The 25869-nt window shown below is 44.8% G+C and overlaps 2 protein-coding genes across 10 annotated transcripts in view; one reads left to right on the top strand and one right to left on the bottom strand.

Moving 5' to 3' along the window:
- Positions 1–1171: 1171 nt before the first annotated feature.
- Positions 1172–3483, bottom strand: Ndufb11 (NADH:ubiquinone oxidoreductase subunit B11). The gene is made up of 3 exons (XM_028884803.2): positions 3244–3483; positions 1590–1720; positions 1172–1416 (listed from the first exon to the last, which is right to left on the bottom strand). The coding sequence occupies exons 1-3, from the start codon at positions 3442–3444 to the stop codon at positions 1293–1295; spliced, it is 456 nt and encodes a 151-aa protein (XP_028740636.1). The 5' UTR covers positions 3445–3483; the 3' UTR covers positions 1172–1292.
- An 84-nt stretch (positions 3484–3567) lies between these two features.
- Rbm10 (RNA binding motif protein 10) overlaps positions 3568–25869 on the top strand; it is a 35408-nt gene continuing 13106 nt past the window's right edge. For 2 of the 9 annotated variants that reach the window (XM_028884781.2, XM_028884770.2), the window contains exons 1-4: positions 3589–4241; positions 6152–6293; positions 21846–22026; positions 25566–25635. In XM_028884781.2, coding sequence (XP_028740614.1) covers positions 6277–6293; positions 21846–22026; positions 25566–25635 — 268 coding nt within the window. In that variant the 5' untranslated portion in view covers positions 3589–4241; positions 6152–6276. Of the gene's footprint in view, positions 4288–6151; positions 6294–21845; positions 22027–23611; positions 23849–25565; positions 25636–25869 lie in introns of those variants that run through there. The other 7 variants (XM_037199386.1, XM_037199387.1, XM_028884760.2 and 4 more) reach the window with 7 other exon arrangements.

The raw sequence follows: 25869 nt of genomic DNA, 5'->3' as shown, positions 1-25869 counted from the left end.
AGGTGTGAATCCAGAGAGAGAGAGAGAGAGAGAGAGAGAGAGAGAGAGAGAGAGAGAGAGAGAGAGAGAGAGAGAGAAGCCGGCTAAAGCTTAAATCCAGCCACCTGTTCCCTCTTGAGCCAAGTCAAGGCTTGGCTCTGGCTTCCTTAAGCTCCCACCATGTGCATTGGCTTTACTGGCAGGGGCCCTGTTCGGCAGGGCAGGCCTGAGTTGTTTGTAGCACCAGCTTTAAGCAAGCAGCTCACGGTTAGTTCAGCCTGAGGCCAAGCAGACATGGGCCGGGGCTAGGGAGCCAACCGCTTGGACTAGGGTGCCGACCCCAAGAGGTTTTTAATGGATTCTTGTCACATTGGGCACCAGATGTAGATGTAACCAACCATCTTATTAAAATAAGAAACACAGAACCAATGTAAAAGAGAAAGCCGAGAGGTCAGAACTCAGAGCTAAAATCTTACCTCCTGCAGTGCTCCTAGCTTCCCTGAAAGAGAGCTACTTCCTGTGTGTCTGTCTTTAAATAGTCTTTCTGTTCTGCCTTCTCATTAGTTGTAAACCCAAACACATGACTACCTTTGAACACAAGTTCAAAGGTAGGAAGGTTAAGCTCCTTTGTATAAATGGCTACTGTCTATTTCTCCCTATATGCTGTCTCCATCCAGAAGAGCCTTGAACTACCCTCTAAGATAGTAGTTCTCAACTGTGGGTCGCAACCCCTTTGACAAATTTCTATCTCCAAAAATATTTACATTACGATTCATAACAGAAGCAAGATTACAATTATGAAGTGGCAATGAAAATAATTTTATGGCTGGGGGTCACCACAATGAAGAACTGTATTAAAGGGTCAAAGAATTAGGAAGGTTGAGAACCACTGCTATAAGAAGCCCAGGTTACTATGCTGAAGACTGAAGTGCCAGATGTGTTGTTTTTTTAGAAACCTTGGCTGTATAGACCAGATGTGATTCAGATGACTCTAGCCCTAGCTACTACCTAACAACCACCTGGGATCCAAGAGGAGCCAAACATCCTTACTGTGCAACCCACAGGGCCATGAAATAGAGTCACCAAACCTTGCACAGCTCTAGACAACCAAGAAAGGCAGCAATTGCCTTTGTAAGGCTTGTCACACACTCTCTCATATATCCTCTTCCATAACAAAAACAATAACCAGTCATTCTTTCAATCCCTTTAATAAGGTGCTCTGAGAAACCAGAATAATAATAGGCGGGGTGGGGGTGGGGTAGGGGGGTGGGGATGGACAAAATAATGCTTCTTAAGCCCCGCTCTGCAATTCATCAGTCATCTTCTGGTAACTGGATCTTGCTGGGATCAAAACAGTTGGATTCCATGATGGGGAGGCCATTGGCTTCTCGATATTTCACAAGTCTCTCAGCTTCCCGGCGGGCCCACTCTTGCATCCTAGAAGCAGCAACAGGTATGGTCTGATATGAGAGAGCCTCACTAGACACTAGTTCCCCACCTCAGCACCCGTTCCCCACCAGTGCAGGACAAGGATTCTGGCCAGAGACTCCTTCGACCTTTACCCTTGTCTCTGCCTCTACCCACTCTACTCTCTTGGAATACCCCTATACCTGTAGTCAGGCAGATATGCCACAAATGTGGTACCAAAGACCAAGGCGATGGAAAAACCAAAGAAGAAGACAGCTCGCATATTCCAGACATCCACCACAGGGTCCTGGTCAAAACCATGGAAGTCTGGGTTCTGAGAAAAACGAGAGGTCAATAAGGGCTTCCTGCTGTGTCATGAACATATATGTTGGCTCTGTATGATCTGGTCTCTGATCTGCCTCAGACCAATTTCTTACTCCTCACTAAAATCCTTTTCCTATTCTTTAGAGTATGTGAAGTTCCTTTCCACCAAAGGGCTTTGGTATTTGCTGCTCCCACTACCTAGAAAGCCCTTCCTCCAAATCTAATCAGAGTGGGATCCATCGCCATCCCCTCATCCAAGGTTTTTGACTTTATTTCCAAATGAGTAATTGGCCTCACCTACTTGTTTGGGAAACATTACCTAATCACCCTGTCTGTTAAGTTGTACCCTTGGGAAGTGCTATTTATAAAAGTTTAAAAATGGGGTTGGGAGCCGGGCGGTGGTGGCGCACGCCTTTAATCCCAGCACTCGGGAGGCAGAGCCAGGCGGATCTCTGTGAGTTCGAGGCCAGCCTGGGCTACCAAGTGAGCTCCAGGAAAGGCGCAAAGCTACGCAGAGAAACCCTGTCTCAAAAAAACAAAAAAAAAAAAAAATGGGGTTGGGGATTTAGCTCAGTGGTAGAGCACTTGCCTAGCAAGTGCAAGGCCCTGGGTTTGGTCCTCAGCTCTGAAAATAAAGTTTAAAAATGGCTGAATATTGGTAATTTCCTATGGGACCACTTATCCTATAACACCCTATATATTTAAGACCCTCAACCAGAGGTTAGTGTTGATGAAGTACTTATATGCTAGGCCTTTTCAAATATACAAACCTCACATATCCCAGTAAGGTGGGAATGGCAATAATAAACATCTTCTAATTCTGAATACTTCTGAAGTGGCAGGAGCTGTTGTGACCATTCTGACTCATTTAATCATATGAAGCAGGTCTATTTTTTAGCTGTCCTATTACTTTTCCCACTTTACAAAGCAACTAAGGAACCAAGAGACTATAAACTACTTGCCCAAGGTCATCAAGTGAATAATTTCCAACCCAGGGTGTCTGACTCCAGAGTCTCAATTATTCAAAAAGCACAGGAATCCAGTTAGTCCTAAATTCAAATATGAGTTCCACTACCTACTTAAGTTAATGTGATTTTGAGTAAGCAATTTATCTGTTTTAGTATCCTCATCTGCAAAGTGGTAACAGTAGTAGTGTCTACTTCAAAATCACAGTTTCAGAACTTAGATGAGTTAATAGATACAAAGTGACTAGCAAAGACTGGCACCGAGCACGAGCCATCTCAGAATTTAGTATTACAGTGATTATGTTTTTAACGCGCTTTGGGCGCTGCCCACTTTAAGTGTGATTTCTGTCTACAAATAAAGCAAATCCCCGCTTTGAGTACTAGAGTGAAGATATCAAAAAAAAAAAAAAAAAAAAAAAAAAAAAAAGAGGAAAACAAGCCAAAATTCCTAATCTTTGAAGATCTTGTCCACGGCGCAAGCCTCAAGCTGGAGAACATTCTCTTCTGACACCGGTCTGCAGGTCCCAGATTGGCCCCTGCGGCATCCCGTTTTCCCCCTCCCTCTCACCTTCGCGTAGAGGTTTTCGTCCTCGGGTTCTGGGTCCTCCTGCCAGCGCATGGTCGGTTCTCGTTGCCGCTTTCTCTCCACAGCAGATGGGGAGATTACAGCCCTGGAGGATTCCCAGCGAACGCGGGCAGCTGGAAGCCCTCGTATCACCGCTGCTGCGGAAAGGCGGCGAGCATACAAACTTAACAGCCGGGCCGCCATGACAGCTTGTGCTGCTGGGGCGGGGGGGGGGGGCGGGGGCGGGGGATAGGACACGGAAATGCGATGTGCGCAGCTGCGGTTGAGCCCAGCGCGATTTTTGTCGCTCCGCCCTCACCTCGCTAAATAGATCCTTGGTCTAAGTTTGTTTTCGAGCATAGCGAGGTGTGGACTCTGTTTTACTCCCCACCTCGTATCGCCACCAAATTAACTTTATCCTTTCTGTCAGGCTAGGAGAAATTTGGTCTTGAGACGTCTGTTTATTTTCTTCGTAAGAAGAAAGCGGTGACATCTAGACGGCCTTGTGAGGAAAGAGGTGGAGCTTCTGCTTGTCTTTCAACTTCAAAGGAAAGCAAGCTCTAAAAAGCGGGCCTCATAGGGGTAGCCAATAGCTACTCTTTTTCTGGACTCCCGGGGCGTTCTCACGGGGAATGGGGTGGTAGCATATGCTTGCCAATCAGAGAAAGCCAGGGCCAGCCGGTGGCGGACAGCAACCAATCGTCAAGGCCGGCCAGAGCGCGCTCCCTTAGTAGGTGGATGGTGGTCGGAGCGCCGGCTCCCTTCTCCTCGTCGCCATTTTGTGTTGGTGACTGTGGCCGGCTAGGAGGAGGCGGCACTGAGTTTCCTTGGGAGGGCAGCGCGTCGGGCGCGTCTCCCCTCCCCCTTTCCTCTCTTTTGCTCTTAGCCTTGGACTTGGTTGTTGCAGGCGTCGGCTCCCGTTGAACTAGCAGTTCTGGAGGAGGTGGCGGCTGGTGGAGGTGATGCCTGGGAGCCCTCCCTTGACAGCCCGGGCCGAGAAGGTGAGAGCCGTTGAGGGTGGTAGGGGCCGAGGTAAGGGAGCGGGACGTGCGCACGGTAGTGGGGGTGCGGTTCGCATAGAAGAGGCGCGGGGACAGACTGCACACTCGGGGTTTTCACAGAGCCAAGGGATGCACCTGAGAGGGGGTGTCCCCCCCCCACCCCGCCCCGGCTTTTTCTTATGAAAGCAAAAGCGCGTGCGCGTTTGGGACACGGGATGGGTACACGAGGGTGGGGGAAGGGGCGGACAGATGGGAGTGGGGTACTGTGACTTAACTGTGTTTGCTCCAACGAACTTTTATCTTTTGGAACGTGCGTGCCTGCGACTTTGAGGGGGTATTCTTAGATCGGGGTGTGCTGGCTGCCCTGTGTTAATTACCCACACGGAAATACTCTGGCTGCGGCCTCTATTCATTTATGTGGCGGGGATGGGGGTGGCGAGCGCGAAGAAAGTGACTGTGGTTTTAATCCTTGGGGTATATATGTGACCTCGGTCCTTAGCTGTCAGGAAGCTGTTACTGGCCGACCCCAACCTATTTAAGGAATGCTGGGGAGGGTGTAGTGGACAGACTATATATGTGACTTTTCTTCTTTTGGGAGTTGTATCTGACACTGACGTTCAAGTATTAAAATGGGAATCATTTGATTATGTCTCTTGTGGGTTTCCTTCTGTGATCTTGGCTCTTGGTTATTTGGGGGCTCGCCTGAAACTTTGATTCTTATCTGTGCTGTGTGTGTATGACAATGTTTGACTCACCCTTTTGCCATTGAGGGGTTTGCATCAGGTTCTCAGCCACTAGGGTTCCTGGTTGATTCTTTTCCCCATCTGGGAGCAGTTAACTGGTACCCCGTGGTTTGAGGTGGAAGAGAAAATAGGCACATGTGTACTTGGTGGAAAGATGTGGTGACAACCTAGTATTGTGCAGGTACTGTAACTACCTTGCTTTATTTACTTGATTCCTGTATATGGATGGTAGCTGAAGATTCAGGGATTGTTTCTGATCCCTGGTTGGGTCGCATCACTCTCAGAACTTGTAGTTCTCATGACAGCTCCAGAAGTTGGATGAAGTGACTGATCCCTTCAACTCAGTAGAACAAGATGTCTTGGAACCACTTCAGAAAGAGGCCCCTTTTGCCTCTGGAAAGCTTAGCCTATGATCCTTGGGGAGAGATCCACCTGGGGACCTGGCTGCACATCACGGCTGAGCCACTTGCTGTGTGAAGACCAGAGCTGTGTTGGCCAGGAGCCCAGGGAGGTGGCAGCTGTCTTGTTGTCAAGTTAGCCCCTACACACAATCACCCCCTCCCTCCCTCCAAAAGCCTTTCAAGGCTTCTGACTGCCTTCTCAGGGTATAGCTGGCATCTTGTTGAGAGGATGAAATGATACCTTAACCCATGGGAAGGAGCTTGGGGTTCCCATTGTTGTGAAGTCTTTTGTTACTCTTTTGTCTTTTGGTGTTTTACTAGTTGTTTTTGTGATGCTGGGGACCTAAGAGCCCTGAACATGCTGGTCAAGTGTTATGCCCCATAACTATTTCCCCATCCAACTATTGTGGTTTTATTTCTGTTACTAATATGCCTAATCCAGGCAAATCATTCAGCACTTGACCTAAGAATGCAAAGCTTTGATCACATAGCCAGTGGTCCCACCAAATCTCTGTAAGATGCTCTTTGTTTGATAAGGGCATTACTGTTTTCTAGGGCAGTGGAATCTTGCCTCATGCTTGTGGGGAAAGGAAGGAGAGAGCCAAATGGGGGCTGTCTTCCTGCACTGATTCACAGGAGCACACGGAAGTAGAAAACAATGTCCTTAGGCTATAGGACAGTAGAGAGCTTCGACAATGACAGTCTCTGAAGGTGGCCCTCTCTTCACCAACTGCCTTGACCCCTTTCTTCCTTCCATTCTCTGCAGAGTCTCTGCAGGAGGCATCACCCAGGCTGGCAGATCATGGTGGCAGCAGCGGGGGTGGCTGGGAAGTGAAACGGAGCCAGCAACTGAGGCGGGGCCCCAGCAGCTCCCGAAGATCCTATCAGGACATGGAGTATGAAAGACGGTGAGTTATCCATTCCCTTGTCTCTCAAGCACTATAGGCATACCCCCATGTAAGCACTGATCCAGGAAGATGCTGAGAGGCACTTACTTCTAGGCAGAAGAAACAACACAGCAAAGGAGTGGTTTCTTTTCAGCATTATGTGTATCTATGCTCTGAGAATGCAAAGATGAATGAGACATAATGATTGTAGGTCTCCTCATGTCTTGTTATGTATGGTCTTACAAGGAAGACCACATAGTTTACAGGTGATTGCCAAACAGCCTGATGAGTACCATGGCTGAATGTGAGGGTAGGTTTCTTGTTAGTATGGGTGTGGAGGCCAGAGAGTGATGCCAGGTATCTACCTCAATTGCTTCCCCTCTTTATTTTTTGAGGCCAGTCTTTCATTGAACCTAGAGCTCACAGATTTAGCTATGTTGGCTGGCCAGCAAGCCCGAGGGAGCCTCCTTTCTCTACCTTCTCAGCACTGGGATTACAGGCATGTGCCACACCTGGTGTTTTTATATGGGTGACAGGGAATTGAGCTCAGGCCCTCAAACTTAAACCACAGTAGTTTACTGAAAGAGCCATCTTCCAGGCCTATGAGAGTGGAATTTGCTTTGTCTTGAGACAGAGTTTCCCTTTATAGTCCATACTGACCAACTTGTGATCCTGTTACTTTAGCTTCCTAAGAGAGCTGGGATGACAGCTTATCCAATTCATACAGAGTGCTTCGTTTTTTTATTTGAGATGGGTCTTTCTCTGTTGTCTAAGCTGCTCTCAAAATCCTGGGTACAAGTGATCCTCCCAGTTCATCTTCCTGAATAGCTGGGGATATGACATCTCACTGAGCTTATATAGTTTTGTTTTGCTTTTCAACTCTGATACCAAACAAACATTTAAAACACTTGGTAAAATTTAAAGATTTTGGGTGTAAGTATAAGATCCTTTGGCATCCTGGTAGATTACTGCCCCGGGTGATTCTGAAGCAAGTGACCTATCCACCATATTGTAAAAGAGCCCAGGAAGGCAAACCGAATTTAAGATTAAGAAAGCCTGTTCTTGGCCGGGTGGTGGTGGCACACGCCTTTAATTCTAGCACTCGGGAGGCAGAGGCAGGAGGATCTCTGTGAGTTCGAGGCTAGAATGATCTACAGAGCAAGATCTAGGACAGGCACCAAAACTACACAGAGAAACCCTGTCTCGAAAAACCAAAAAAGAAAAAAAAAAGAAAATCTGTTCTTAATAAATTTGCTGGACATGGTAGTGTGTACCTGTAATCCTAACACTTAGGAGGTGGAGGCAGGAGGATCAGGAGTTCAAAACCAACTTTTGCTATATGAGACCCTGACTTGAAAAAAATAATAAATTTATGAAACATTGAAAGTGGTTTTGAAATGTCTTTTTGTGGAGTGGGGTACAGGGAATTGAACCTAGGTTGCACAATTCAGCAAGTGCTGTACCACTGATCTATTTTATATACTTAGCCCTTTACATTTTATTCTGAGATAGACTCTAAATTGCCCAGCTTGGATTTGTACTCAATCTGTAGCTCAGACCAGATTTGCAGGCATGACCTTGCAACTGTCCTGCCTCAGTCTCTTTGAGTATCTAGGTTTACAGGCCTATACCACCAGATCCAGCTTATAAATGCTATTTTATCTATTTGTTTGTTTTTTGTGTGTATGAAATTTGTATTTTATGTGTATGAATGTTTTACTTGCGTGTGTCTTTGCACCACATGTGTTCCCTGGTGATTCTGGAGAGGGCATTGGATCCCCTGGAACTGGAGTTACAGACAGTTGTGAGTGAGCCATCATGTAGGTGCTGGAAATCAAACCTGGATTCTGTAGAAGAGCAATCAAGTGCTCTTAACTGCTGAGCCATCTCTCCAGGCCATATTTATTTATTTTTGAGATGGGGTTTCACCATGTAGTTTATATCTGCCTGCAAACACCACCACCACCCCTAAGCCTCCCAGGTATTGGGACTAGCATGTGCCACCATGCCTGGCATTGACCTACTTTTAAAACTGTCTTTTGCGCCGGGCGGTGGTGGTGGTGGTGGTGGTGGTGGTGGTGGTGGTGGTGGCGGCGGCGGCGGCGGCGGCGGTGGCACGCCTTTAATCCCAGCACTCGGGAGGCAGAGGCAGGCGGATCTCTGTGAGTTCGAGGCCAGCCTGGTCTCCAAAGCGAGTTCCAGGAAAGGCGCAAAGCTATACAGAAAAACCCTGTCTCGAAAAACAAAAAACAAAAAAAAACTGTCTTTTGCAAGGCATTTGGTGGCTAGAAATATACTCAATGGTAGAACGCTTACTTAGCATGTGTGAAATGTTAATTTCAATACAGTACTCCCTTAGGGGAAGATGAATTTGTAGACCATAATCACTATAAGTGCTGTGTGACTGAGCTTCAGGTAGCTATACTCTCCTTGGACTTTGTTGCCAAGTGGAAACCACTGGTTTTCTTCTGGTTTTTAGAGAATCCAAAATGCAGAGGTTTGAGTTAATCACACTTTCCAGTTCTAAATAGGTTTTATCATAGATCGGTCATCAGTTTATTCCCAATTCCCACCTCTGTAGGCAGCAGCTCTGTTGTGCTTAATATGTATCCTTCTAAAATGTCTCAAGTGTCAGTTTTCAGTTCTCATAAACAGCATAGTGCTACAGTCTTTTGTTTCCTGAATTTCCATAATACTCAGCACTGTGTATTTTAGCTGTCTCTATTGCCATTTATATATTAATACTTTGTCTCTAATTGCTGCACCATGAGATGTGTGTGTTAAATTTTACTTAATACTGTGTGCCTGCCAAGAATAGTTACTGTTCTTTTTGTTGTTTTACCAATTTTAAAGATTTATTTATCTATTATGAATACAATATTCTGCCTTGCATGTACGCCTGCAGGCCAGAAGAAGGCACCAGATTTCATTATAGATGGTTGTGAGCCACCATGTGGTTGCTGGGAATTGAACTCAGGACCTCTGGAAGAACAGCCAGTGTTCTTAACCTCTGAGCCATCTCTCCAGCCCTGTTCTGTTTGTTGTTGTTGAGACAGGATCTCACACTATAATCCATGCTGGCCTGGAACCCACCGTATAGCTCAGACTGACCTGAGACTTGTGGTAATCTTCCTACCTCAACCTCCTGACTACCTGTTCCTAACAAATCCTTACTTTGTTGCCCCCCCTTTTGAAACAGGGTCTTACTATGAAGCTCTCACTGTCCTAGAACTTGTTACATAGACCCAGCTGGCCTCAAACTCACAGAAAGCCACCTCCCAAGTGCTGAGATTAGAGACATGTGCCTCCCCATCCAGATCTTGCCATATCTGTGTTTTCAGAATCCTTTCTTTTCCTATCTCACATCACAAAGAATTTCACCATATAGTCTTACCTTTTGCATTCACATCTTTAGTTCATTTAGAATCCAGTTTTGAATAAAGTATAAGATAGATTTTAGTTTTGTTTTCATTCATGTAGTGGGCAATTTGCTGAGTACCACCTCCTAAATAGTTCATTTTTGCTCAAGTTCTCTCCATCTTGAGTGATGTAAGTTGTTCCATTTATCTCTTTGCTTATTCTTATACCATTACCTTACTGTTTTCATTACTATGGGTTTATACGGTTTTTTTTTTTTTTTTTTTTTTTTTTTTGTTTTTCGAGACAGGGTTTCTCTGTGTAGTTTTGCGCCTTTCCTGGAGCTCACTTGGTAGCCCAGGCTGGCCTGGAACTCACAGAGATCCGCCTGGCTCTGCCTCCCGAGTGCTGGGATTAAAGGCGTGCGCCACCACCGCCCGGCTATACGGTTTCTTAATAGCTCCCTCTTTGCTCTTATTTTTTAAAGTTGATTTAACCATTTGTGACATTTTATTTCATTAAAAAAACTAATCAAAGAGCATGTGCTTAGCATATGTGAGGCCCTGGGTTCCATCCCCAACATTCCAAATATATATATAGTTTGGGATTAAAGGTGTGCGTCACCACGCCTGGCTCACATACGGGATTTTTTTTTATTTATTTACAACCTATATGTCAGCAAAGGACTTATTTATTCGATATGCAAAGGACTTTTACAAATAAGAAGAATCAACTGGGAAAAAGAAAAAAAGCACAGTTAATGACCAGAAGATTAAGATTCAATACTCATGGCATGATAAAGAGATGCAATTTAAACCACACACTAATTTTGACCCATCAAATTTTTTTTTTATAAATTAAGAATATTCAGCCCAGTGGTAATGGTGAACGTGTTTAATCCCAGAATTTGGGAGGTAGAGGCAGGCAGATCTCTGAGTTTGAGGCCAGCCTGGTTTACAAAGCACGTGCCAAGACAGCCAGGGCTATACAGAGAAACTCTATTTCAAAACACACACACACACACACAAAAAAAAAAAAAAAAAAAAAAACCAAGGTGTGTGTGTGGGTGTGTGTGTTTATTTGGGGTCACCTTGGGTGTGGTAGCATACAGCAGGTAAAACTAGCCCTCAGGAGATGGACACAGGATGATTAGGAATTCAAGTTACTACTTAGTGAGTTCCAAGCCTGCTGGAGACACTGCCTTCTATAAAACAGCACCAAAAAAAAAAAAAACCCAAAATATTGAGGGCTGACTGTGGGTCTAACTCAGGTAGAATGTATGCACAAGTGGAGGGATAGAAGTGGAGAAGAAGAGGAGGGAAGAGAAATGAGAGTAGTAGGTGTCGGATGCAGCAGATCTCTATCCCTAGTCTTAAAGGAATATGTTCAAAATGTCTCTCTTGTTTTATTTGGGTGGGGGTTGTTTTGTTTGTTTTGTTTTGTCTTTGAGACAGGGTTTCTCTGTGTAACAGTCCTGACTGTCCTAGAACTAGCTCTGTAGACCAGGCTGGCCTTGAACTCACAGAGATCCACCGGCCTCTGCCTCCTGAGTGCTAGACTTCAAGCCACCACCGCCCAGCTTCATTTGTTTTTTTTTTTTTGTTTGTTTGTTTTCTGTTTTTTTGTTGTTGTTGTTGTTTTGACACAGGGTCTCACTATTGTAGCCCTTGGCTGGCCTGGAATACATAAAGACCTACTTGCCTATGTTTCCCAAGTGTTGGGATTAAAGGCATGTGTCACTGTGCCCAGTCAAATTTTCTCTAATAAAGTGTGATATATAGATGCACACATTGGAATTTTTAAAATGTAGCTTTTAATAAGTCAGGACTCTTGTTATCCCACTCTCTGGAAACTGAGGCAGGAGGCTCCTAAGTTTGAGACTAGTTTGGGCTGTGTAGTGAGATCTGTCTCAAGAAAACCAACTAAGCAGAATCATGCAGTGCATTGAGCTAATATGTCTCCATAATATATTTCAGTCATATTCACTCCTTGTTGTCCCCTTCTATTCCTATGAGTCCCCTGCCTTTTCCCAACTATCCTCTTCTATTTTCACATATATTGAAAAAATAGTATATTTATTTATTTTGAGGAAAGGCGTGTGTGTGTGTGTGTGTGTGTGTGTGTGTGTGTGTGTGTGTGTGTGTCTGTGTGTGTGTGTGTAGGTCAGAGGACAACTTGTGAGACTCAGTTCTTTCCTTGGCAGTAAGTGCCTTTACCCACTGATCCATCTTGTGCCCCATCCCCAGTACTTTTCATCAGAGTTGTTAACTGCCTATAAACCATCATGGGGGTATGGGGACCCATGAGTCTCTCACACTTCTGTCTGTGACAGAGTGTGATGGGCCCCATCATAAGGAAATCCTGTTTAGGTGATCACAGCTGCTGTGAGTTCAAAAGTGCAACAGCCATGTCATACCCAGCCCCACCCCCCACCTTCCTCTATGTTTTTGATTTTGTGTTTTTTGTTTTGTTTTTGAGACAAAGTCAGTCTCTGTCTGTCTGTCTGTCTCTCTCTCTCTCTCTCTCTCTCACTCACTCACTCTCGCTCGCTCTCTCACTCACTCACTCACTCACTCTCTCTCACTCACTCACTCTCACTCACTCTGGCTGTCCTGAAATTCACAGAGATCCACCTACCTCTGCCTCCCAAGTGCTGAGATTAAAGGCGTGTGCTATCATACCTAGCTGGGTTTGTGTATGTTTTTAAAGCTGCTTGATTTGGGTGCCAACAAGATGGTGCAGCAAGTAAGTGAAGCACTTGCTGCACAGACCTGGAGACCTGAGTTCAATTCTCTGGAACCCATATAAAGCTTGAAGGAGACAACAAATTCACCAAAGTTGTCCTCTGACTTCTGTATGCATGCTGTGGCCCGTGTGCCTACACACATACATTATGCACACATATAGTAATAATAAATTTTTAAATTAAAAAGCCCTGCTAGGTTTTTTTATTCTTTAGAAAATTATTATGTGTAGTCATCATTCATAGTACTGTCACATAAGGTCATTTTTTTTTTTTTTTTGGTTTTTCGAGACAGGGTTTCTCTGTGTAGCTTTGCGCCTTTCCTGGAGCTCACTTGGTAGCCCAGGCTGGCCTCGAACTCACAGAGATCTGCCTGCATAAGGTCATTTTAATACAGGTATATTTTTCATGTTAGTCTGTTTTATTCTCTCAGACAGTTTTGCTTCTACTTTCATGTTAAATATGTGCATGATTTTATGTATCTATATAAAATATAGGGACCATAGAGAAAACATTATGTCTGTTATTCTGAGATTGGCTCAATTCATTTAGTATGTCTTTATTCAGTTGCACCCAAGTCTTGAAAAAGGCCTAACTTCATTCTTTGTGGCTAGAGAAATTGTTATTATGTGTATAAAGCACAATTTCCTTACCCGTTCCTTTGTTGTTGGACACCTAGGTTGGTTCCATAACTTAGCTGTTGTGAATAATCTGCAATAAACATTAGTGTATAAATGTCTCTGATTTGTTGGCTTAAAGTCCTTCAGGTAAATACACAGCAGTGATAAAGCTGGGTCATTTGAGAGATCTATTTTTAGTTTCTGAGGAGCCTCCATACAGAATTCATAGTAAATGGGCTAGTTTACTTTCCCAACCACAGTCTATGAAGGCTCACTGTTATCCATTTCCTCACCAGCAGTGTTATTTTAAGACTACTAAGTTTAGTTAGCTATTGTATTAGTTTGGTTGTTTATATCTGTGTAGTGTTGGCATTGGAAACAAGGTAGCCTCATGGTATAAATTAGGCAATCTTTGCTGTTTTGGGAGAAACTTGTGTGAGAGTTACTAGTGTGGTAGTGCGTGCCTTTAATCTTAGCACTTCTGAGGTAGAGGCAGGCAGGTCTCTGTGACTTCAAGGCCAGCCTGGTCTACATAGCAAGTTCCAGGCCACCCAGGGTTAGATGGTGAGACCCTATCTTTAAAAAAAAAAAAAAGCTATTCTTACCTTGAAACGTAGTAGAACTTACCTTTAAAGGCATCTGGAGCCGGGCAGTGGTGGCACATGCCTTTAATCCCAGCACTCGGGAGGCAGAGCCAGGCGGATCTCTGTGAGTTCGAGGCCAGCCTGGTCTACAGAGTGAGATCTAGGAAAGGCGCAAAGCTACACAGAGAAACCCTGTCTTGAAAAACAAAAAAAAAAACAAAAAAAAGGCATCTGGGCCTTGTTTGTTTTTGCAGTCTAGGGAGAGAATCCAGAACCTTGAGTATGCTAGGCAAGAGTTCTACCACTTGCTATTCCCCCGCCTTTGGTGAGTGTGTGCGTATTTATGTGTGTACATGTCCAGTCATGTGCAGGTGTGTATGTGTAAGCCAGAGGTCAATCTTGAGCATTGTTCTCAGGAACCACCTACCTTGTTTTTGGTGTATGTGTGTGTGTGTGTGTGTGTGTGTGTGTGTGTGTGTGTGTGTGTGTGTGTATGTGTGTGTATGCTTCCACGTGTACCATGACACACAGGTGGCAGTCCAGAGGACAACTTGCAGGAAGGAGTCAATTGAGAAAATACCATATAAGTTCTGGAGATCAAACTCAAGTCATCAGGCTTGGTGTTAGGTGCCTTACCCAAGAAGCCACCATCTCTCTGGCCCTACATTGTTTTTGATTTGTTTTGTTTTGTTTGAGACAAGGCCTCTCTACATAGCCCCCTGGCTGTCTTGGAACTCACTATGTAGACCAGGCTGGCTTTAACCTCTGCCACTATGCCCAGCAGGTGGCAGTGAAATCTAGGGATCTTATCTTCCTCTCCTTTGCTACTTGGCTTGTTATATGGGTGTTAGACATTAAACACAGGTCCTGGATGCTTATTCAGCAAGCATTTTACTACCTGAGCTATTTCCTCAAGTGCACACACACATACCCCATAGGCATGGATCATGCCCAGCTGATACTTTGTTTTCCTAATATTTTATTATGAAATTTCAAGCACATAGGCATTCACTGTAAATTCTTTCAATTATCTATCAACTAGAGTCTCATTTTTGCCACACACACATCTCACACTTCCAAGTTCATTTTTTTTTCATGTTATCTATTTTTAACTTTTACAAAGTCATATAGATTCATGGGGTTTGTTGCTGTGCCGTTTTGTTTTTTGTTTTTGTTTTTTTTTTAAACTTCTGGATTTGGTCTCTTTTTAAAAAAAAACAATTAAGGTATAGGAGTGTTTTACCTGTATATATGTCTGTGTACCATGTGTGTGTCTGGTACCTGCAGAGGCTAGAAGTGGGTATCAGATTCCCTGGAACTGGAGTTACAGATGGTTGTGAACTTCCATATAATACTGGGAATCAATCCTAGGTCCTCTGCAAGGGCAGCAAGTTCTCTTAACCACTAAGTCCTCAAGATTTGGTCTTGCTGGGGTAGACTTGATTTTGTTGTTGTTTGTTTATTTTTGTTTTTTGAGACAGGATCTCTCTATGTAGTTCTGGCTGTCCTGGCACTCTAGCTGACCTGGTCTCTATATAGACCAGACTGGACTCAGACTTAACAGAGATTGGCCTGCCTCTGCCCCCCAAGTGCCTCACCTAGCCAGGCAGTGGTGGCACACGCCTTTAATACCAGCACTTAGGAGGCAGAGCCAGGCGGATCTCTGTGAGTTCGAGGCCAACCTGGGCTACAGAGTGACTTCCAGGTTCTAGGAAAGGCGCAAAGCTATACAGAGAAACCCTGTCTCAGGGGAAAAAAAAAGATATGCCTCACCACATCCAGCTTCCTGTTTTTGATAGAATCTTACTGTGTAATCCAGGGTGGTCTCAAACCCATAATGCTCTGTTTCAGCCTCTCCAGAGGTGGGACATACCTCTGATTCTCACACTTTGGAGACTGAGGCAGGGGGATCAAAAGTTCAATTCTATCCTGGGCTACGTGAGACCCTGTCTTAGAAAATTTAAAAAGTGAATAAAAAGACTATATTTGACCCATTGATTATAACTAGACCAGATAGCTATTATTATTTATTGCCTAGATACTATTTATTGATAGATACTATTATTTTTTGACTAGTCAATTGCCTTTTTTTTCATTTTTCTTTATTAAGAAATTTTCTACTCACTCTATACTAACCACAGATCCCACCTCCTCCCTCCTCCTATCCCCAGCCCTCCCTCCCAAGCTACCCCACATCCCCCAAATCAAGGCCCCCCCATGAGGAGTCAGCAGAGCCCAGCACACTGAGCCTAGGCAGGTCCAAGCCCCTTCGCACTGCACCAAGGCTGTGCAAGGTGTCACACCTTAGGCAACGGGTTCCAGAAGCCTGCCCATAGACCAGGGACAGATCCCGATCCTCCTGCCTGGGTGCCCCCAAACAGTTCGAGCCCAACAACCATCTTCTGTGTCCAGAGGGCCTAGTGCAGTCCCATGGGGGCTCCACAGCCACCAGTCCACAGTTCATGGGCTTCCTCTAGTGTGGCTGGTCATCTCTGTGTGTCTTTCTATCATGATCTCGATGTTCCCCCACCTGCAGAATCCCTCCTCTCTCTCATTGATTGGATCCCCAGAGCTCAGCCTGGCGCCTGCCCGTGGATCTCTGCATCTGCCTCCATCAGTCACTGGACAAAGGCTCTCTTAGTCCAATCGGGCGCTGTCAATTGCCTTCTTAATTTGAAACATAACTTTTTATACTAAATCTCCCCCCTCCGTGTGTGTGTGTGTGTGTGTGTGTGTGTGTGTGTGTGTGTGTGTGTGTGATTTTATCAAACATTGAACTTCTTTAAGTCTTCTGTGTTAAAAATGTTCTGGGTTGTACTATTTCACCAATATTAACATACAGTAAAGTGTTGTTTCTCATTTATCCTGTTTCAGATTTCATATTACATGTGATCCAGGTGGTATATGTATTCAAACTTCTGTACTTATTTTTAATCATTAAAAAGACCCTCCTTCTCCTCCCCCCCCCAAAAAAAAATGTTCTGGGTTGCTACAGAGAAACCCTGTCTCAAAAAAAAAAAAAAAAAGTGTTGTAGGTTGTGGCTAGCTGAGAACTACTGGCAATTGATGGCTTCTTGGGAAGGGAGAGGGTTGATTTTCTACAAAGGGTGGCCTCTGATAGGTTGACCACTCTCTAGTGGTCACATATAAGTATGTAGGCAGTACAAATTGGAATCGGTGGGCTATTGAAAAAAGAGAGAGGACATGAAATTGGGAGGGGTTAGGTGGATCAAGAGGAGTTAGGGAGAAGTGGAGGATGGGTGTGATCAAAATACATTGTATGCATGTATGAAATTATCAAAAGCACAAAAAAGTTTTATATTAACAAAAGGCTCTGTCACAGATCTTCTTTATAGAAACATTCCAAGGCCAGGCATGATAGCATATGCCTTTAATTCCAGCACTCAGGAAGCAGAGGCAAGTGAATCTCTTGAGTTTGAGGACAGCCTGGTCTGCATAGTGAATTCCAGGTTAGTCGGGGCTTCATAGTAAGACCCAGTCTCAAAAAAGAAAAAGAAAAGAATTCTGGGAGGGAGGGAATGAAGAAACATTCCAAATAAGATAGATTCTAAATAAGATAGGTACATAGATATTTCTTCTCACTCAGAAACAACTTAATTCCTCTCTTGAGTGTGGGCTGGTTTTAGTGACTTTCATCTAAATTAAACAGTAGAGTATGGAGAAAGGAAAAAATAGGAATTTTTTTTTTTGAGATAGGTTCTCTAGCCTAGGTCAGCTTCAAATTCCCATGAAGCCAAGAATCATCTTGAACTTCCGGTCCTCTGCCTCCCAAGTGCTGAATTTGTAGACATGAACTACCATGCCTGGTTTTTACATAGTAACCAAACTGAGGGTTTCATGTATGCTACTACACAGGTACTCTACCAGAATTTTTGTGGGTTAAGAAAAATGATAAATACCACCTTATTGATCAAGGTAAACATCGCCTGAGAAGTAATGCTGCTGCTACTTGATAGTATATAATCAGAAGGGCTTCTCACTTTTGTTGTTTCTCAACAAAACAAAACCCCATAACCTCAAGTCTAATTAAGAAATCACTTCAACGGCTGGAGAGATGGCTCAGAGGTTAAGAATGCTGGTTGTTCTTCCAGAGGCCTTGAGTTCAATTCCCAGCAACCACATGGTGGCTTACAACCATCTATAATGAGATCTGGTGCCCTCTTCTGGCAGGGATACATGCAAACAGAACACTGTATACATAATAAATAAATAAATAAATAAATAAATAAATAAATAAATAAATAAATAAATCTTTAAAAAAAAAAAACAAAAAGAAATCACTTCAAACAAAATCATAAAATCATTACTATCCTTAAAAAGAAAGAAAGATGCCAGGCAGTGGTGGTGCACGCCTTTAATCCCAGCACTCTGGAGGCAGAGGCAGGCCGGATCTCTGAGTTCAAGGCCAGCCTGGTCTACAGAGCGAATTCCAGGACAGCCAAGGTCACACAGAGAAACTGTCTCAGAAAAAAAAAACTACAAAGATATATAGATATAATACATACATACATACATACATTCATACATACATACATACATATATACATATTTTGAACCTTTCAGAGACCGGGCAGTGCTGGTGCACATCTTTAATCTCAGCACTCAAGAGGCAGAAGCAGACAGATTGCTGAGTTCGAAACCAGCCTAGTCTACAAAGTGAGTTCTAGGACTATAAAGAGAAACCCTGCGGGGGGGGACTTTCATAGGCAAGAGAAGGCTTTGATATCCTTGAAACAAGACATATTGCAAATAGCTCAGTACGCTTCTGCTTTTCCAGAGAACCTGAGTTCAGTTCCCTAGCATCCATGTTGGGTGGCTCACAACCACCTTTAACTCTAGCTGCAGGGAAATCTGACACTCTGGCCTCCACTCGCAACTGCACTCACATGTATACATGCATGAACATACACTTTAAAACTAAAAATAAATTTTACAAAGAGACAGACTGGTACGAGAAAATTGGTGGAATCCTAACGTCTTGTTTAGTTAACTTAAGTTCTCTAAGTATTAGGGGAAGCTAGGCAGAGGGTATACAAGTGTTATCTTTGAACTCTTATAAATCAAAAAATATTTCAAAATAAGTTTGACTTCATCAAGATTAGAAACTTTCAGATCAATGGACACTATCGATGAAAAGAAATCCCACAGAATGGGAGAACATATCTACAGATCATGCATCTGGTAAGGGATTCCTATCTAGAACATGTGAAGAGCTTTTATAGCAAGAAAACAAAACATCCCAACTCAGTAGTGGGTAAGGGCTCAGGATATATTTCAGCCACTGAGCTATGTCCCCAGACCTTTTGTTACTGAATTGTCTGAGCTTGCCTTGAATTTGTGATCCTCCTGTCTCAGCTTCCTTGAGTGCTGCTATTATTATTAGGTGTTAATCACTGGTGCTATGTTTTCTTCTTTTGTATTTATTTACTACTTGTTTGGTTTTTTTGTTGTTTGATTCATGGTTTCCCTCTGTATCTCAAAATGGCCTCAACATTTCTATCTTCCTTCCTCAGTCTCCTGAGTCCTGAGATTACAGCATACACTGCCACCACTCCCAATTTGCTTGCTTGCACTCATTCATTTTCTTTATTTTCGGTGCTGTACAGAGCCTAGGCCTTTGTGTGTGCTAGTCACCTTAGAGCTACACCTCTAGCTCCTTGTATTGTTTATCTTTTAATATTACTTGTGATTGTTTGTGGGTCTCTGGATTTTTCCAAGCTTAAGTATTTTTGTTTGTTCATTTGTTTTTCCAAGACAGGGTTTCTCTGTGTAGCTTTGGAGCCTATCCTGAAACTTGCTTTGTAGACCAGGCTGGCCTCAAACTCAAACAAAGATCCGCCTGGCTCTGTCTCTCAAGAACTGGGATTAAAGGCGTGCACCACCATCGCCCAGCAGTATTTTATTTTTATATAGTTTAATTGAATGATCTTTTTTTTCTATGCCTTGGGGTTTGGGTTATTAATTTTTCCCATTTAAAGGTATAGGTCTAAGGGATTTGGCTCAGTGAGTAGAACATATAAAAGATTATGAATATTTTTTTCTAATTTACTTTTTTCTTTTTCTGATTTATAGCTAAGGCTTTGTGCATGGCACAGAAGCGATCTAACATAGAGCTATATCCCCACCCATTTGTTTGTTTGTTTTTATATTATTCGGTGTGAGTATGATGGTCAGAAGACAACTTTGTGAGTTGGTTCTGTCCTTTCACTTTCCTGTAGGTTCTAGGAATCAAACTCATTGTCAAGCTTGCATTGTTGGACACTAAGCACCAACCATTACCTGCTAAGCCATGTCTCTCAAGTTCCTATTCCACCCCCCCTTTTTTTTCATATAGCCCAAATTGGCATCAAAATTTATATTCTCCTTTGTTAACTTCCTGAGGGCTGGGATTGTAGGCATGTGACACTACACCTGGTCCTCTTCCCCCCTTTTTCTATTATGGTTTAATTTCTTCCATTTACATTTTTTATTGAAGCTGGCATGGTGGTCCATGCCTGTAATTCTAGTATTTAAGAGGCTTAGAAAGGAGGACCATGAGTTCCAAGCTAGTCTTGGCTACATAGTGAGTTCAAGGTCAACCTGAGATAAATACCAAAAACCCTGTAGTGGTGGCACACGCCTTTAATCCCAGCACTCAGGAGGCAGAGCCAGGTGGATCTCTGAGTTCGAGGCCAGCCTGGTCTATGGAGTGAGATCCAGGACAGGCACCAAAACTACACAGAGAAGCCCTGTCTCGAAAAAACGAAAAAAAAAAAAAAAAAGTGGTGTCAGTGGGCACTCAAGTATTGTTACTGCTCATAAATGGAATCTTGTTGCATTCTTCTGTGGGGTCTGGTTCTTGCTTGACTGTGTTCTTTTTTACACCTTTATTTTCTTCTTCAGTGCTGGGTATTAAATCCAGGGTCTTGTGGGTGGTCTACCACTAAGCTAAACAGCCATAGCAGTATATTTTCTTTTTAAATGAACATGTTTTGATTCTTTTGTTTGTTGGTTGGTTGGTTTGGGTTGGGTTGGGTTTTTTTTTTCCGAAACAGGGTCTCGTGTAACCTTAAACTCATTTTGTACCTTGGCTAACCTTGAACTCCTGATCTTCCTGCCTCCACCTCTCAAGTGCTGGGATTATAGGTATACCTGCCATAAGATACTTGATTGTTATTACCCACTGAGTCCTTTACACTGTATTAAAGAATAAGATAGAAATAAGGACTCAGCAGGCATGGGCCATCATTTTCTAGAACTCATCATTAAGTAATTTAACTTTTTGTGACGTGGGAAATAGAACCTAGGGCCGTCTGCATGCTGGGCCTGTGCACTACTGAACTACATGCTACAATCAATGTGTTTTTAGGTGCTATGTTGCCTAGGCTAACCCTGAACTCCTAGGCTCAAGCCTGCCTCAGGGTCTTGAGCAGCTGGGACTACCCCTAGTAATTTTCCCCAATGTCTGAGATGGAAGTCATCAATTTTCCTATATTAGGCAAACACTCTACCACTGAGCTATACCCATAGTCCCTGTAGTAATCTCTTAACTCATCAAAGATTGACAAATTAAATCAACTTTGAGATAATTATTTTACAGTTAACTATAATTGGAGAAAATTTTTTATTTTTAATTATGTGTATGTGCCTGTGTGGGAGTATGCACATATGAATTCATATGCCATCAGAGGCCAGAAGAGGACAGTGGAGCTGGGGTTATAGGCTGCCCAATCTGGGTCCTCTACAAGTTCCTCACAGTTGGAGAAATTTTAACTGAAGACCTGCTAGTTCTAGCAAGATGGCTGTGAAGTGGGTAGAGTGGCATGCATAGAGCATACAGGGATAGGTCTGCAGAGACCTTACCTTGTAGGCTGGGTGAGATCTTGATGAAAATTTGGGTGTTTTATCTGTTTGTTTAGAGGAAATCACTAAATTGAATGACATGGTTGGGTTGATTGACTTTACTTTAGAGAATACTCATATTTGGGATTTTGGGTACAGAGACAGAACTGGGAGAAGCCTATATAGAGGTGAGGAATCCATTTAGAAAACTTGAGATACATGTGGACCAGAGGTGAGGAAGGGATGGAGATAAGTGGGTTGGCTTTAAGAGCATGTAGTAGTTAGTCCATGCAGTGGAGTGGGATTTTTCAGAGTCCTTTTTCTGGGGAGTGGGACTGAGGTTCTAGAGAGAGGGTTGTGGGATAACTCTCACATCTTGAGCCTTTGGGGAAGAATAGTCTTCTAATCCCTATCCTTCTTTTCCTAGAGGTGGTCGTGGTGACAGGACTGGCCGCTATGGAGCCACTGATCGCTCACAGGATGATGGAGAGAACCGCAGCCGGGACCATGATTATAGAGACATGGACTACCGCTCATACCCCCGAGAGTATGGCAGTCAGGAGGGCAAACATGAGTATGACGACTCATCTGAAGAGCAAAGTGCAGAGGTGAGGGCAAAGCCAGGCTTTGGAGGCAATGTTCCTGAAAGGCCTGTGTGTCTGGCTGCAGCACCAGGTGTAAGCAGTGTTCTGCTCCTGTGCCTTTGGATTGCTCAGTTGCTTTGTGTCACTTAGGGGAGGGTCTGTCCCTGCTCCTTCTCTGAGGGCTCTTCTGAGTTGGGTCTCCCTGGCTTCCACACTGCTTCAGTCTGTATTTCTCAGGGCTCCTAGCCACTACTTCTTTCCCTTCTTCCCTGGTGTTCAGTGTTGGCCTTTGGTTCACTGCAAGCACTATACTGCCTGTCCCCACCAATTTAGGGCACTCAAAAGGATCTCTTTTGTGGGATCCAGTATCTAGGGTTAAGAAGACAGCGTAAGAACAGAATATCACCCAAGTCAAACAACTCTGGGAAGTTAATACTGGGTGTTCCTGGTCTTGACAAAACCTCTAGACAGAAGGGAAGGAAAGGTCCTCTGGGGAAGCCAGTTCCGTGTGGGACTAGTCCTCTAGCCTAAAGGGTGAGTCAAGATGCTTGCCATGAGAGAGCCCACATCTGAGGGCTAGAAACACCCTTGCCTTAGAGAACTCCAGTCTGAGGGGACCAAAGACCTGATACAAGCAGGTAGACAGGCAGCTCTCTGTCTAGTAGGATGGAAAGGTTACACTTGTAAGCCCAGCCCTGGGGAGGAATTGTATTTGAACTATCCTCTACCCTCTGGGTGGGGGGCTATTTGAAGATTCCCTTGGTAGACCACCAGCTTTGTTTGGTTAGCCAGGGCCTATAGGCATCCAGGCTTCTCCATTGCCTGCTCTTGAGCAGTGACTCTTAATGTTTCTATGGATACAGTGGACCCTGGGAAGAGATCATTGACAAGTATAGAATACAGCATCCAATTGTCTGGACCTGTCCTGTGCAGGTAGGAGGGTGTAGGCTTAGGCCTGAGCTGCTTAGTATTGAAATTAGTAGATTGACAACAGTTAAGAATCAGCAACTGCACTGTATTGTGAAAGAAACTGATAGTGAACAGAGACTTTGTTAGGGTTGAGGAACAAGAACCAAGGGGAAGCATAGTAGCCCACCAGCTTCTGCTGGCTGCCTCTGACCCATATCTGAAACTGTTCCTAAAACTGCTGGCTTGGTTCCTAATCTTGGGCCTAATCTTAGGCTGGGAACTATAGGAGACAGGTGTTTTTCAATGGCACAGTAAACAATTGTACACATACCAGCTGAGCTGGCAAAGGAAGAAAAGGGAAGAAATTGAAGGCAAAGTCTAGTTTGCTGAATTCAGGCTAGTTTATCCCAAGGAGGCTTAAGCTGTGTTTTTTGTCAGCCTGCCTTTGGGAGTTCCTCCTCCACACCAATACTGCCATTCTTTGAAGGCAGTTCCCCAAAGTATCCTGTGGAACATTTGCAGCCTTAAAAAGGCCACAGTCCAAGGCCTACCCACCCTGCCTGCCTGAGCCTTTAACCGGAGCCCGCCTGCCCACCCCTGGCTTTCAGAGCCTGCCTGTCTCAGAGAGCCATTGGCCAGCCACTAGGCCCACCCAGACTGACTGCCCGTCTGGTGTCTCTCATCTTATTCTGTCGGCCAGGATTCCTACGAGGCCTCCCCGGGCTCCGAGACTCAGCGTAGGCGGCGGCGGCGGCACAGGCACAGTCCCACTGGCCCGCCAGGCTTCCCCAGAGACGGCGACTATCGGGACCAGGACTATCGGACCGAGCAAGGGGAGGAGGAGGAGGATGAGGAGGAGGATGAGGAGGAGGAGGAGGAGAAGGCCAGTAACATCGTCATGCTGAGGATGCTGCCACAGGCAGCCACTGAGGATGATGTACGTGCCCCCCCAATGGCTCTGGGCAGGTGGCAGAACAGGAGGCCAGGCTGGGTCTTCTTCAGGGCCCTCAGCTTTTCTCCACCATCCTTTGCAACCAACCACAGCACCTTCCCTCTCTTCTCCCCCACCAGCTCCTGTCCCCCGGTACTGTCCATCCTCTGGGATGGGCCCCATCAGTTCCTGGTCTGGAAGGGTGAAAGCAGCAGACAGGCTGGCTTAGTCTAGGGGCAGTAGCTGTGGGTGTCTGGTGCTGGTGGGTATGAGAGAAGAGCATCCCTCCTGCACATTCCATTGGCTTTCACCCTTTTCGTATATGTGAATAGAGGGCCAGGCCCAGTGTTAGATATTCTTGTGGCAGAGACCCATGAGAGTGAGATGTTAGGGCTCATGGGCTTTTCTGAAATTCTATATTCCTCCCCTTTTGTCAGCAGTGACAGCCTGGCCACAGCTACCCCATAGGTGGCTCTTGATAGTTTCTTGACCCTGTTTGCCTTTGTGACATTCTCTGCCTTCCATCTTCCTCTCTTCACTCATTTTCTTCTCATGGGGATGTCTTATGGCAAGCCACATTCGAAATCCAAGAGTATATTGCTAGAGTTTTGACTAGCCTCCCTGATCCTTGAACCCCTTGCTGCCCTCAGCCCCAGTCAGTTCTCTGAGCAGTACTTCCCTGAAAGCCTGCTAGCTGCCTATTTTGTGACAGTAGTAATCCCACCGAAGAAATCCTTCTAGGATCAAGCTGATTGCTGACATTTTACCTGAGGTTTTATGGTAGGATAGGCCATGTGCCAGGCTCTTTCTAGAAGGTACGAGTTATAGTCAGTCCCACATAGCCCCAAGCCAATCAGCAAAGTGACTTACTTCATGTTCCAGCAGGTGGCAGAAGTAGAGTTGGGATCTAAACCTGGACTGCTGGACCCCAGAGCTCATGTTCTTGTTATTTTCTAAGCCTTCCCTGATATGAGTCTTGATAAGATCTGTGTATCTTGACTTTTCATCTTCCTGCATACCTATGTGCATGAGGCTTAATTTTTTGTCCATTACCCTGATGGGGGGCTGATGCCCAAAAGCACAGGTTGTTCTCCCCACTAAGTATCTGGCATAAACTCCCCATCTACAAAAAGAGGTACTGCCAGCCTAGAGACTGCTTCACCTGGGGTCCTAAGTTGCCTCCGTAGTATCCCTCAGGCTCATTTCACTGAGAAAGCTTTCCAGATCAACCACCATGCCTTTTTGTCTTAAGTTTCTCCTCCTCACATGGCTGAAATGGCTCTGTACTTCTCTGTGTTGTAGGTAGCCTTCAGTGCAAGTCAGGGAGAGGGAGTAATTCCTTTGTGATGGACAAGAATTGCATTCCAGCTTCTATGCTCCGTGGCTACTACTAAGCCTTTTGTCAGATCACCCTGCCCACCATTCCTGGCTTGCTGCCTCACTTGCTCTCCTGTTGTCTTTGTGCCCCTGGGGATCATCTTGCTGCCATCTTTTATCCTGTACTATGTTTCTCTTTTTGTTTGACTCACTTTCTGCGAGTCTAGGGCTGGAAACAAGACTGAGTACTAGTGTGGGTTGCAGTTGTTACTGGGGGAATCTTTGAAAGAGGCAGAGGAGGGTGTGTGTGTCTGTGTCTGTGTGTCTGTGTGTGTCTGTGTTTTGGCCTCATATACTTAGCTGCTTTCTTTGCTAAACCTATCCCACTTCTTTATTTCCTGAACAGATCCGTGGCCAGCTGCAGTCCCATGGTGTCCAAGCACGGGAGGTCCGGCTGATGCGGAACAAATCCTCAGGTGAGCTTTCGTTCCCAGTGCCCTCCCCTTCTGCTGGCCAGCCTCAGCCTCCAAATCTCCCTTCTGCCTCTGCCTTCCCCTCCCTCTTCCCCTCCCTACTCCCCTTCCTGCCATAGCTGGGAATGGGCAGCTTGGGGGGTACCCTCTTTTTCTCTCCCATCCCTTACTCTCACAGCTCCAGCCAGCAGCCTCTACAGGGGGGGCTGTCCTGAAGGGGATGCAGCTCTGGGCTGA

This window comes from Peromyscus leucopus, chromosome X (assembly GCF_004664715.2).
Source record: "Peromyscus leucopus breed LL Stock chromosome X, UCI_PerLeu_2.1, whole genome shotgun sequence".
In the NCBI taxonomy this organism is placed as follows: Eukaryota; Metazoa; Chordata; class Mammalia; order Rodentia; family Cricetidae; genus Peromyscus; species Peromyscus leucopus.
Note: the sequence above shows the minus strand (reverse complement) of the source record. Positions and strands in the feature narration are given on the sequence as shown.

What these genes read in the sequence shown, in the direction of transcription:
- Ndufb11 (XM_028884803.2), bottom strand. Translation starts at nt 3,444, where the DNA reads ATGGCGGCCCGGCTGTTAAGTTTGTATGCTCGCCGCCTTTCCGCAGCA. An exon ending in ACGAAAACCTCTACGCGAAG is followed by an intron (nt 1,721 to 3,243) that starts GTGAGAGGGAGG and finishes CGTTTTTCTCAG; the next exon opens with AACCCAGACTTCCATGGTTT. An exon ending in GCATATCTGCCTGACTACAG is followed by an intron (nt 1,417 to 1,589) that starts GTATAGGGGTAT and finishes TGCTGCTTCTAG; the next exon opens with GATGCAAGAGTGGGCCCGCC.